General features: G+C 39.9%; 1 protein-coding gene across 2 annotated transcripts; it reads left to right on the top strand.

Moving 5' to 3' along the window:
• The first annotated feature begins 4014 nt into the window (after positions 1–4014).
• On the top strand, positions 4015–13742 carry LOC131222984 (uncharacterized). 2 transcript variants are annotated; one of them, XM_058218252.1, is made up of 5 exons: positions 4015–4287; positions 4323–4571; positions 5073–5195; positions 5326–5396; positions 13338–13742. In XM_058218252.1, the coding sequence occupies exons 2-5, from the start codon at positions 4365–4367 to the stop codon at positions 13573–13575; spliced, it is 639 nt and encodes a 212-aa protein (XP_058074235.1). In that variant the 5' UTR covers positions 4015–4287; positions 4323–4364; the 3' UTR covers positions 13576–13742. The 2 variants fall into 2 exon arrangements, with proteins under 2 accessions (XP_058074235.1, XP_058074234.1); XM_058218251.1 differs by having other exon boundaries at positions 4015–4571.
• Positions 13743–13952: the final 210 nt, after the last annotated feature.

The following is a 13952-nucleotide window of genomic DNA, read 5'->3' as shown; positions in this document are numbered from 1 at the left end:
GGAAAAATTCCTCTTAGTTGGAAGGAGGAAATGAAAGCCTCTATCATACAGGTGAGTCCATAGGTAATTTGGGCTTAATGTATGTTGGGGCTAGAAAAGCCCTGTACCTAAAATAGTAGTGCAGGTATAGGTAATTGGTTCTCAACTTGCACTCGAATCAGGTGGGACCAGTGGCCCACTCATGAAAATGAAGCCAACCCTTGTAATGTAGGATATATTATGGACTTCTTCAGTTATTCTGTTTAGAGATAAAGGTTTACAGATTTGGAAAGCATACACGTGTGTTGAATAAAGTTCATGTACACACTACACGTGGCACGTAGGTGCGAGATCCAATCCATCCATCAGGTTGGTCTGACCTTGTACATGTTTTTTTTTTCCAAAATAAATAGATAAATAAATAAATCTGGTTCATTTATTTTGCTAACCGTTGTTCACCTAACCAGTGGAGCAACCTGATTCTTGGAGTAGGGCATCAATAGTGCCGTTCCAATGGATTAGATCTTAGACCTATTGTGCCATAATGGTATTTGGCTAAATTTCGAAATTTGGTTGTAAGCGTGCTGGGTGTGCCTAAGCCAAATGCGGCTCGATTCAAATTGAATTCCTTTTGACCCCAAACGTCAAGATGACTTAAAATGGAACATGTGAGTGAGCTACCTTTCATGTCTGCCGTCCAAGTTGTGATGACCGATTAAGATTAGATTTGTGAAGACTGACAATCTATTCAATCACCGATCATTGCGATAAGGCAATTTGTGAAGGAAATGATTTATTCTTCAAATGAATTATTTTTCTTACATCGTAGTCGAAAAAACTTAAATATTCATGTGATTGTTATTAAAGTTCCGCGAAGGAATAATAAAGAAAGAAGATATAATAAAACAAAAGTTGAAAGTAGTTTATTAATAATTTTACAATATAAACATTAGCTATTCGCTTGAGGAATGGCAATTTATTTGTCGTCTAGCTTGAATTGAACTTCGTAATAGGATGGTTGTGAAGTGCAGAAGAAAGGTGATTATATGTTCGAAGCCCAATGAGAGTTGAGCTCGAGGCAAGACAATAAGTGGATGGTGGGTCTTCAACTATTTGTTCAAAAACTTGACTTAAGACAGAACTAGGCATGTGGCAAGATGGTTGTTGTAGGTTTGACCACCTATTCAAAGACTTAGCAAGAGTCAACAACATGGGGAGATAGTTGATGGAGAGGACTATCACTTAATATATAATAGGAAAGCCCTGTGGCCTCCCATTTGAAGCTGAGAGATCTTTTTTGCAATCTAATGGGATATCATGGATAGAAGATTGAAAGATAAACTAAGGATAAAAATTGTGATATGCACTATGAGCAGTGTTGCGTTGCTTGGCATTCATGATGGATGTATAGATAAGCAATGTTATACTAGATTTGGTTGTGTTTGTGTTTGTGCCTACGCTTATATAAAGCAGCTCATTTACACGCCACATATATACCAGAATGGCACGTATGCACAATATCCAATCCATTCAGCAGATGGGCCCCACTACGCAGATGTTGTGGCCAAAAAATCAGGTGGGCCACAGTCGATCCAACAAATGTACGGCTGGAAAAGCTTGCCTGAATTTTTCTCACCTATCCAACTGTTTCTAACATCCTGACCCACCTTCTAAATGGACCAGAACATCCAAATGGTTAGACCTACCTGATGGACGGCTTGAAACAACAGGAGTATTTCGGTAACTTTACTACAAGTTCAGCCATCTGTATGTGCTCTGATTCTCTGTCAGACTGTGATGGATGATGCTGAGGCACTTAGAAATACTTAGAAATTCCATACTTGCTATATGACTAATTCGAATTGAACCGTCCAAAATTATGGGTCCCACTTTAAATGTATCATAAACCAAAATTAAGATTATTTGTTTATTTGACTAGAAGATCAGTGGACATTTATTGGACGGTTATAAACTCAAACTAGTCCATGAATCAGACGGTTAGGATTTTTCAACCATTCTGGTTTTGGGACTGAGCAACAGCGGCTTCAGCGATGAGATGGTTTTAGTTTGAGTTAACGCATGCCGCTTCTAGACTTTCTGAGTGCCTGCTTATCAAGCGTCATACGCTGCCAGAGTATCAAAACTTACGCTTGTACTAAAACAAGTCAATCTCGGTCGAAACGAACAGTGCCCTGACCGCGGATTCCTATACGTGTACTGCCCACAGCCCATGTTTCCCGCATGATAGTAAGTGCAGAAAAGAATATCATGCTCCGGCAGAGCGTATTTGTTCATACGCATGCACTAAAAAAATGCACATATGGTATACATATAACAAAAATCAAACCGTTCATATCATGGAAGCTACTCTAGATGGGTATAATGAAGTAATGTTTACCCAAAATTATCTCTTGATCAGCTGATTGATGAACGTCTAATGGGCGGTTAAATGAAAATCAATCGATGTCCTTCATTCAACAAGAAAATAATTTTGGCATATCAACTATCTATTGTGGGGCCCATGACTTAGACCGTTTGATCTAAGCTGCACACATGGTATTTCTACAAATTGACTAGCGTGCGTAGGAATCCTTTTACACTCAGATTTATCAAATGGCTCACTATACCGTACAAAACCAAAATGACCGTTTCACCCTCGAGAGTTTCCAAGCATTGTCCGTCCTTGGTGAATCTAGAAGTGGAAACGGATTGGCTACTCCCCCTGACACCAGCCAATGGCTGATGGTCGGTGCTCTGTGTGGCCCACCATGATGTATGTGTTTCATCCATTCCGTCCATCTATTTTTTCAGATCATTTTACGATGTGATACTAAAAATTAGATACATCCCAATCTCAATTGGACCACATTACAGGAAATAATGTTGAATGAGCGTCGACCATTAAAAATATTTTGGGGGCCATAAAAGTTTTGGATCAAGCTTTTTTTATTTTTTTTTCCCTTCATCTGGGCCTGTATGACCTAATCAACAGATTGGATGTCAAATAAACAGTATAGTGGGCCTTAGGAGGATTTTAATGGTGGATATCCAATCACTATTGTTTTCATGTGGTGTGGTTCACCTAAGATTTCCATACATCTCATTTTCGGAAAAAACACTAAAATGATCTTTAAAAATGGATGAACAGAATGGATGAAACACATACATCATGGTGGGGGCCACAGAGCACCGACCACCAGCCACGGGGCTGGTGTCAGAGGGAGTCGCCAATCCGTTTCCTCCGGAGGTGGAGTAGAACCAGGCATACGTTCAATAACCGTCACCTATACGGTACAAGATAGCTCAGAACGCTCTAATACCCTTTTGCTGACACCTATAAGCTAAACGAACATTTAAAAAAAAAAAAAATTTAAAAATCCATTGTACACAAAAAAAAATAAAATGTAAGAAATACAATCAGAGCCGTCCAAAATAGTGGGACCACCGTGTATGAAAAAACTGATGAATCATACTGGTTGGGACATCCTAACCTTCTTCCAATAGATTTTGTCAAATTTGGACGGTTGGCTGCTGTTCTTTCTAGCCGTCTATTTGATAACCATTAAGCTGGACAGGTAAGTCCTGTGATCAGTCTATTCTTGTAATATAAAACATTTACACCGGGCCCACTAGTTTACGGTTTTGATCAAGTTAGGTACATGTTAAGACGGGTACGTAGGTGGATGCGAGTGCATGATCCACCGTACGAAACCGGAGCATTACACGGCCGCCGAGAAGATGGTTGATACGCAGGCACTGGGAAATTGTACACGCGACATCCATTAAGTCATGTTAAGCCCCATGTTTTATGGGACCCAATGTAGATAGGTCATCATTACTAGATCGATCCTAACCTTTGGTTAATGGAAATTTGTTTGTTGAATCTGAACCATTGATTAGTTTTCATCTCAGCAGTCCAATCTGTCATTTGGAAATGAAGTTAGTGGGAATTTTAGTTGTAACATCCTTTCAAAGTTGGAACCACGAATTGGGCAGTTTAATATGAAATAGTCTTATGCAAGATATACAATTTCTTGAACCTGCGTATCACCCATCACTCTCTACCAGAGTATCAGAGTTCCTATCAATCTTTACGAGGGAGAGAGGTTCATGGTCGGGAGAGAAACGATTTGGATTTGGTTGGTTGGATTTTTAGCTAGAGCACCGGAGGTGGGTCTACGGATGCAATCATGAGGTGAATGTGAGAGAGAGAGAGATTCTTGGTCGGGAAAGAAATGAATTGGATTTGGTTGGTTGGATTTTCAGCTCAACAGTAGGGTCTATGAACCCAATCATGAGAAGGAGAATGTAACAGAGAGAGAGAGAGAGAGAGAGAGAGAGAGAGAGAGAGAGAGAGAGAGAGAGAGAGAGAGAGAGAGAGAGAGATGGGTGGAGAGGATAATACAAAAAAAGGAGGGGTGAAGGTGGTGAAATCCAGTCAAAACAGAGAAGATGCATCCAAAGGAAAAGGGCTAGTCTTCTCTTCTGCCAACACCAATAAGAACAGATCAGTAGGGACTTCTTCTTCTTCCAACAAGCTTCAGCTTCCTAATTCCAAGATTAAATCACCACTCTCCCTTTCTAAACCAGAGGTACCCACACGTTCTCTCTCTCTCTCTCTCTCTCTCTCTCTCTCTCTCTCTCTCTCTCTCTCTCTCTATTTCTCTTTCTTTTTGCTCTTGTTGCTTTTGGATGCCGCTATTTTTGTGTTTCTGCTGGTGTACCCATATGAGTTTTAATTTTTTAATATTTTAATTTTTTAATTTTTTAATCTTTTCAGTTCGACTTGTTAGTTTGTTTCTACAGGCAGCCAGCTGAGATTTTTTTTTTTAGTTGGTTTTGGATTTATTTATTTTTGAGTTTCTAGAGTTAGCATTTAAAAAAAAAAAAAAACATTTCTGTCTTTGGATTGAATTGGCTATTTCTGTAGAGACACTCATCTGAGTTTTTTTGTTATGAATTTCCCTGGTTTTGGATTGGTAGTTTGTGTTTTCTGAAGTACCCATCTGAGTTTCTTCTCCTTGATTCTTTCCCTTTGCTATTTTTTGCTGTTTGACTTGCTACTGTTCTTTTTTGGGTTTGCTGCAATAAAGGTGAAAGCGAAAACAACAACATCCACTTCATCCAAAACCATCACTAAGACTGCAACCGTTAGAGCTAAAACAGCGAAGAAGGTTTACACGTTGCCCGGACAGAAACATGATCCTCCTGAAGAGGTTTTAGATCCATACCCCACCATTTTCCTTTTTCGCCATAATTTCTTGTTCGGATGGAATGTTTTCTTCATGGCTAACTTGTAATTTTTTTTATTTTTTTCCATTTGCATTTGTGGGTTTTTCATGACAGAGAGAACCCTTGAGGATATTCTATGAATCACTGTCGAAACAGATACCCATGAGTGCAATGGCTGAAATTTGGTGGGTTTTCTCTCTATTTTCATTTCAAGTTCCTTCTTCTCTTCTTTGATATATTGAAATTTGATAATGCCACCATTCTCAAAATTGTTCATTGTGGTGGAATGCTGATTCTTTTATCACCCTTCTTCTGCAACTGTTGTTTCTGAAGGGAAGTAAATTTCTTACTGTTGCTTTTTGGGTTGTATGATAGAAATCTAGTCTGCCATTTGCTTCCCTCTTTGTCAATGTCGCAGACTAAAATCTAAAAATTGCTGTATGTGATATATCGGGAATTTGTTTTGATAGTTGCATCAATGTAGTATGAGCCAGTTTATAAGATTAATGGTCTTGTTTGTGTTCAGTATCGAGTTTTCAGATATTTCACTACTGTTGGAAGTTGGGGTGACCCTGACTGTAAGTGGCTGATGAGAAGAGTTGCTAATGGAACTGACATTTAGTCATGAAAATGCTCAAAATATATGGAACACTCTTCTAATGTAAGGGATTTGATGGTTATCCAAACTCCATAAAGGATCTTTTAAAGGTTTAAAAGTTATGAATCTGTATGCTCCTCTCTCCAATTTACATGGCACAATGAAATTCCCTAGGGCCTTTTTACGTGTATGCTTACAGGCATTGGGACTTGAGAGCTTGCAATGTATGGCATGGTGGGCACTGGCTACAATGTGGTGAAATCTGCACAATCGGTTTACCAAAGTGTGTGAAATTTTTTGGTCATTTGAGTGGTATGGTGTGCTCATTTCTTCTCATAGATCTCAGGTCCGTCCAATAGCAAACACTTGTTTAGAAGTTCGAATAGTAAATACTGAGGGAGCTCTCTGGTGCTTGTGATCCTAGACGGTTCGATTTATTTGTAACAATTTGAGGAAATTTCTATGGCAAATGATAGATTGGTTCAATTTGTTTGGCCATCCATGCTGAATACATTTCTCCTGATATTCTCTCCAGATTGCATAACATGGGTCTTCTTCTTTGGGTTCGAGCCTGTAGTTCAATGGTACTGAGGGTGCATTCAACATTGAGGTGCAGGGTTCAAGCCCAGGTTACACGTACGAAAAAGGGTCTTCTTCCATGAAAGAAAATTAAGAAGGTTAGAGCTTTGGTTTTCACAAAATGAGTAGGATCGGCAACACTGCCTAAGGACTAGGTATTAGCCTATCTTTCAAGCCCAGAGACCTCGTTTTTTCTCTACTACTGTCCTGATTGGTAGATTGTGAGTTGTGGATGTTTGGAGCTTGACCAAAAGGATGCACACCTGCATTGTTACAAGCTTGAGGCAGGCCAAATTTCAAAGGGGTAAGAAACACTCCATAGGAGCAAGAAGTCGGGCAAATCTTTGTGGCATTTGTCAGCACCTTCTAATCAATGTCAACCCCTTGAGAAATGCCTCTAAAAAAATCTTTGATTGAGAAGAGAATCCCAACTCGAACAAAAGAAGTCATGGAAGAAAAGGGACTCCACATTCTGCAAAAACTGCAGGGGCTAAAAGATGCTATAGCATAGCACTTCCTCAAATGTTTGATAGGGGATAGCGGTTGAAGTGCTGGAATCTCTACTTAGGAGGCATTGCCCTGAGCATTCATCAGAATTACCATGTTGCAAATGCAACCCATCTTAGAACTGAAACTGTGGAGGCTCTCCATAGAGAAACAACAGCTGGGTTGCTCACTTGCTTCCTCCCAACATAAACAAGCAGCGTGAACACACTGGAAACTTGCAGAAGGCTTTAATGCGAGAGCTTTTGCTACTTCCCTAATGCATTGGGGTGTAGATGAGAGAAACAATGTCTTTCTTCGGAAATATATCTTTTAGAACTTGATCGGTAGTTGTATTTGTATCTTTACATTGTCATTTCTGGGATTCAGCTTCCCTGCTGTCCATGATCTCACCATGCCAGCAAATACCCAAGGCACTTAGTCATGACTTAAATTCTTGATCGTAAATCAAAAGGTGACCACAATCTAATTGTTCCTATTTATAGTTCCAAAATGGGCTCCCGGGTGATCCCAAAACAACATGTCACTCTACGATGAATGTGGATGACGTTTCTTGGTGGCATCATTATAAGTAGGCCACAATCTCTCTGCTTGCTTGAGCAGATGATGAGAGGATGAAAAATGTTCACTAATCTCTTGATTTTTTTTCATAAGAAAGCAATTGAGCCTTTATAGCATCATACTCTTTCAGATCCCCCCCCCCAAAAAAAAAAAAAAGAAAAAAAAGAAGAAGAAAGAAATAATGAAAAAGAAAAGAAGAAAACCAGTGATAATCTCTGCTATGCTAAGTAATCAACTGTAGATCTTTAATGGCTACAAGTTCATAAGCATGTGCCAGCATAGAGAGATGATCTTCATATGATTCCTTATCAAGCTTAGAAACTTCCCAGAATTAATCTGTGATTTCTGTCTACTTGTTTACTGAATATTATGGTATATTGCCTAGTTTATGAAAAACTTCCATTTTCAGGTCTTAGAATCAGCTTTCAACCATAAACATGTGGAAACATTCTCTATGAGATATACAAGCACTAAAAAGGCAACATGATCCCAGAGAATACTCTAGCTGTAGGGAAACAATATGTAGTTTGTTGCTCTCCAATATAGTGGCCTTCAACTGTAATGACATGGTAATCCCACCATGCCTTCAGACTGGTTTGGCACCCAAGAATCCAATAACTGTTTGCATTCCAAACAGAGTGGATCAAACGTCATCAGATAGCTTGATCAGTTTAGCTTATAAGGCATGGCTAAAGGGTTTAGGTTGTACTAGTTGTTGGAATCTGAACTATGGTGTGATGATTCCATCTATATCAGTAGTCATCCATGCATCAAACAATTGAATGTTCCCATTTCCAGTCATAGAGTCGATACTTGTTATCCATGATACACTCTTGGTTGATTGGAAACAAAGATGAAGGGAGAAAAGATGAGATGATAGTCTTTGACAGTCTATCAGATAAAGAATAGCAGCACTGAAAATTCGAATGCCTATTTTGGGGAAGTTTCCATGTTTGAAATTTTGTACTTTTAGGAAAGTTTCTTTATTAGGGAGCTTCCTATTTCGAGAGAACTTCTCTCGCAAGATGATTTTTCAGATTTTCAGTAAGCTTTTACTTTCAATAAGACAAGGATATGCTCAAACCAAAGATGGGTAGCAGTTTTGGAGTAAACAGGATTCTAGAGAGGCCCAGGAGGCATCATGGAGTAACTATCCTTCTTCTTTTCTTCTTCCTTTCTTTTTCTTTTTTACTTATGAAAGATGAGCAAGAATCCTCCTTGCCTCCTTTCTTGCGCAATTGAGTCAACGACTAATTCTTTCCCCTCTTTCTGTCTGTTCATGTGTGTGTGGGTAAACTGAGATTACGGATTTATAATAATAGAATGGAACGGTGGTACTTTAAATTTTTTACCTGAGAAAAAAGTTTAGTACATCTTTAATGAGATTTCTAGAGCTTAGTTACATGAACCTTCTACCTGAGGCACTACTTCTCCATCTCCTACTACGGGCTCTAGCTCCTGTCTGATTCCCACCTATCGGGATTTTCACTTCCTGTCAATTTGAGAACTGCACCCTTGTTCTGGTGCCCAAATTTGCTCCACTCTGTGCGTGCTTTGTGCAAAGAACAGACGAAGTTTTGTTTTTTACAAGATCTGATGTAAGGATCAATTATAAAGCTCCAGGTTTGCCCTTGATACCTTGTGAAGTTTTGGGAATAGATTTGGGTCGGAGTGAACTTTCTTTTCATTCAATTGAAGGTAACTGATACAACATAGAACAGATGCAATACATTCATGCACATACCAATCACATAGATACATTAGCATAATTGGGTATAAAGAGTCTTAGGCAACTTATGAATATTCTATGACTATAATAGGCTCATCGGAAGGAGAACGATTAAAGGATATATTACAATTACAACTATCAAACAACATATTTTAGCAAATCCTTTGGGCTGACAATGATGATTTACCGGTTGAATATTCAAGTGAATGCGCAGGTTCTTGTTGTTAGCAGGTCTAGCGTCCAGGAACACCCTGATCCATAGCTCAAGTGGTAGACTGAGTGAAAGATACCTCGTTTCAACACTGAGGGCTTGGTATTGATTCCCTAGTGGGGGTGACTAACAGTGAAGTGTGAACTGACAGTGTGGTGTACTAACAAGCTAACAGGAAAAAAAAAGGTATAGTGTCCAGGATGAGGTCCCTTGATGGATGTTGTTTGATGACATGGTGCTGGTCAATGAGACTAGAGAGGAGCAACTGCTAATTGGGTGTTTGGAGGACAGCTCTAGAGTCCACAGGATCAAATATAGTAGGACAGGTGGAGTATTTGGAATGCTCTATAGTGAGAACAGTTATAGATGTAAGGCTTTAGTACTTAATTTAATTTATTTTTTTTATTATTTTATTTTATTTTATGAGTGGAGAAATTTTAATGAAAACAAGAAAGAAAGAAGAACAAGGTTTTATTTAAAATTGATGGCTAGAAGATTCCTCAGAGTGATTTCTTTTACATCGCCTTGGCTCTATTTTTCGGAAGGATGGAGGGATCTCTGAGGATGTTTCCCATAGAATTAGAGTCGAGTGAATGAAGTGAGATGTACTTCTATTGCAGGGGCATTTTCACACTGGGCTTGAGTGGGGTCGCTTGTGAGATGCAGAGGCACACTTGGGGTGGGTGCGGCCCACAGGGGAGGTCTCGTGTTCGAGACTCCTCACCAGGGGTGATTAATGCGCATTTCAAACCGGGCTCGAGTGGGGTAGCCCGTGGGATGCGGGGACACACTCAGGGTGGGCGGCCCATGTGATTTGGGGCCCACAAAGGAGGTTCGGCCGAGGTCCTAAACCCATGAGATGTGAGGCCTGGGCTATGAAATAAAGGGATTAATTTGCCATACTCTAACAGTTCGAGCTTTTAGAGCAAGTGGTTAATTGTCCTGCATCAACCTCTAGCTTGTTGTGTGATCGCCGCATACCAATGAAACTTAAGGGAAGATTTTAGAAGACAATTATTTATTCGACTATGCTTATAGGGTCAAGTTTTGAGTGGTGGAAAGGCAATATGAGTAGGGGATGAGATCTTTTTAAATTTAAAAAAAAAAAAGAAAAAAAAAAAGAAAGAGCAGGGATGAGTGCTGCAGAGATGAGAACATTAATAAAAAGAAAAAGAAAATAGAAGAAGAAGAGTTGAAGTGGTTGGAAGACATGGAAGGTAGAAATAACAATGAAGTTACCTAAAGAAGCTTGGAAGTAGTCCTGACAAGAGCTAAAATGTTGGAGAGTAGATTGAGATGGTTTGATCATGTGCCAAGAATGTTAGAGATGACTCCAGTAAGAAGGGGAACCTTGAGTAGGATTGAATTGTAACCTAAAAGGACAAGGATTGAGGTTACTAGAAGGGATATTAAGGCTTGTTTGAGGATAAGGACTTTTAAAGGAATGATTAAGGAAACGTGATTTGCTAATCCGACCCCAATGATGGCTATGATGGTGGTGATGATGATGATGATGTGGGTGCTTGTTCTCACTGAATGATGGGTAGATGTTCCACTTCTAAGTACTAAGCCGATGGCATGTAAGTAAATTGGGAATATAGATGGTGATTATGACTTGCTCAGATGAGCGCCTTATGATGTTTCTTTCCCTCACAGTGTTCACTCATTTCGTGAACTTTTTGGGGCAGAAGCTCGTTTATGAGGCAAAAATAAAAGGTTGAAGTTCCTTCCAACCTTACTATACCCATACATAACAGATACCAGCCTTAAGATAGTTGTTGGAGAGGGTCAACTGTGATATGCTAGTAAGCAGCAATATCATGGTGATTTAAAAAAAAAAAAAAAAAAAATTTTAATTATTTTTTTAATATAAAGCTTTATTCAAGAGAAACTAAGGTGAACAATCCTTCGGGCGGGCCCCAACAAAAAGATCCGGGGCACGCCTATCATGTGGAAACCATAGCCAAAGCTATACAAGAGGAAGCTGGAAAAATTACAAGGAGAGGGAGCTGGGGGCAGATGACATAAAAGGGGTAGCAGACGAGCAAAACACTGGTGCAAAAGGAGCATCCCGCAGCCGAGACCAGTGGAAGACACTAGCGAGAGGGACGGCCAGGACAGAGGCCCAAGATATGGGGGATTAGCCCACGCCTTTCTTGATTTTGCAGAGGCGGATCTGCCCTACTCCTGCTCTATCTAAAACCAAAGAACCTTTGATGGGCCTGGGGAGATCGGGACGATTGAGGAAGACTCTATCCAGGGCACCACCGCTAGCAATGTTGGCGAGACCATCCGCTACTGAATTGCCTTCCCAAAAGGTGTGGCTGAATTTGAGGTTGAGAAGAGGCTTGAGTTGATGGATGGCTTCAAGGATATACCAAAGTTTCCATCTACAAGAAGTAGATTGGTTTAAAGCTGCTTCAAAAAGAACTCGGGAGTCTGTTTCCACAATGATCGAAGAGAGACCCAAGTTCCTGCATAAAAAGAGGCCATCGATCATCGCACGAGCTTCAGCTAGCATATTTGAGATCTGACCATAGGAGTGGTGATAAGCAAAAATTAGATCACCGGAGTGGTCTCGGCATACACCACCTCTACCACCGGCCCTTGGGTTTCCCCGAGCAGAGCCGTCCACATTCAGTTTCTTCCAGCTCTCAGGTGGTTTCAACCAGCGAATGATGGAAATATTCGTAGCTGGCGTTAGGGAGGCCGACGCTATCGAAGGGAGACCTTGCAGAATAATTTTTGACCAGAATGATTGATCAACGCCTGATCATGGTGATTAGCTACTATTATCCTGGTAATTTCTAGGGTGCTAGTAGATAATTTCAACTGGACGGTTCAAAAGTCATAATTCAAACTCTGCTAAACTGGTCCATATTAAATCTTGGTCATGAACCCAATGCTTGATTATGCTTCCCAATGGGTGCTGGTAGAGAGTAGATGAGCATCAACCTTTCCTGAATCAACTGCAAGGAAGAATGTTAAACATGCCAAAAGCTTCAGGTCTCTCTTTTTTTCATAGTAAGTTGTGCAAATCTTATGTGCACTTCATTGTTGTTCAGCATCTTATCACCAAATTCCAACTGAATAGAGGTGACGGAACAGCCTTTCAAGTCTTGTTACACCCAACTCTCTTTGGTGGATTAAGGACATAATCAAAGAGAGACATCCTCCAATATCAGCTTTCACCGACTCTTCCTTATGTTCTTAAACTTTTGTCTCTCTGGCTTTGATGAACTTAAAAACCTACATCGGCAACAACAAAATGCTTTGTTCACTCCCTCATATTCGGTACTGAACTGCTGTTTGGAATGATATATGGCATCCAGTATATGAGATGTGGTGTTTTGTCACTAAAATCATGGTATTCCATGACGGTGACGGTGGCCATAACAGCCACCATAGTTACCGTTATGATGCAGGCCGTAACAGCCGTTACGTTTATTTATTATTATTTTTTTAAATCCTGTATCAGCCCCATAAAGGACCATTACACCCGTTCCGGGGCTGTAGCTGACCATTACTTTTACATAACGGTTGTTGCAACTCCATAACGCGTAATGGTGGCCACCATTATTTTTACATAACGACCATTAGGTTACCGTTTTTGCATACCTTGACTAAAATCCGATCATAGGGAAGTCTTGTTTGGAACTAATCCTTTTGAAAATATCTGTGAATTAAATACACTCTTGCCTCCATAATTCAGCTTGTTCTAGCTCATGTTACTAGTATGGTCTTTAATGAAATTGTATTATGTTTCCAAAAAAATGTATACAAATTCGCTTCTTATAAGTAATAACTATATGACCTATGCAATGTTGTCGGAAATTAAGGTTGTAATTTGAACATTGTGTTGAAAAGGAAGTACTCACCGCTCACCGTGTTATGTTTCTGTTCCTTCAATTTAATACCAAATGATCGACAATTTTCAAATGTAGGATGATGGAACATGGCTTGCTATCACCTGATAGAGCGAAGAAAGCATATGAGAGAAAGCAAAAGAGGCAGCAACAACTGAGGATGGGCACTCCAATCAAATCCTCAAAAACAGAGAGACCACCTACTCAAAAACAGCAGCAGTACTCAAAGAACAGTGACTTCAAGACCAAGAAGAGAATCAACTACAGCGACAGTGATGATGACTTCCTTGTAAAACGTAAGAAAGGAAAATGGTAGGCTAAAGTCTAACCACCATATTAATGTTAGATGATGGCAGAGTGTTGTAGGTTAATTTATCACCCTAAGCTGAGACTGCCAAAAGGCTGTTGCAATTGAGGCATGCAGACATTCTTTATATTCTCCAACTCATGGCAATAATCAGATAACTCTTCAATTCTTCTTTATTGCACATGTTTGTCGATGTTGGTAGGCTTTGGAATATGAAGATTAGGTATCAGAAAGAACTGATGTTTAAGAGACTGTTTGGTTTCTTGTCGCAATATGCCGGCCATACAGCAGTAGAGATAAATTCCACCGGGTAGCAATTTCACCTGCCAGACCCTCAGGTAGGCAGATGGTGAAAATGAAGCGGATCCCAAATAGCTGCGACAAGG

Source organism: Magnolia sinica, chromosome 13 (assembly GCF_029962835.1).
Source record: "Magnolia sinica isolate HGM2019 chromosome 13, MsV1, whole genome shotgun sequence".
Classification (NCBI taxonomy): domain Eukaryota; kingdom Viridiplantae; phylum Streptophyta; class Magnoliopsida; order Magnoliales; family Magnoliaceae; genus Magnolia; species Magnolia sinica.
This window is presented reverse-complemented; position numbering and strand designations above follow the sequence as displayed.

Coding starts and splice junctions, on each gene's coding strand:
- LOC131222984 (XM_058218252.1), top strand. CDS start 4,365: ATGGGTGGAGAGGATAATACAAAAAAAGGAGGGGTGAAGGTGGTGAAA. Junction 4,572..5,072: donor TCTCCCTTTCTAAACCAGAG/GTACCCACACGT, acceptor GCTGCAATAAAG/GTGAAAGCGAAAACAACAAC. Junction 5,196..5,325: donor AACATGATCCTCCTGAAGAG/GTTTTAGATCCA, acceptor TTTTCATGACAG/AGAGAACCCTTGAGGATATT.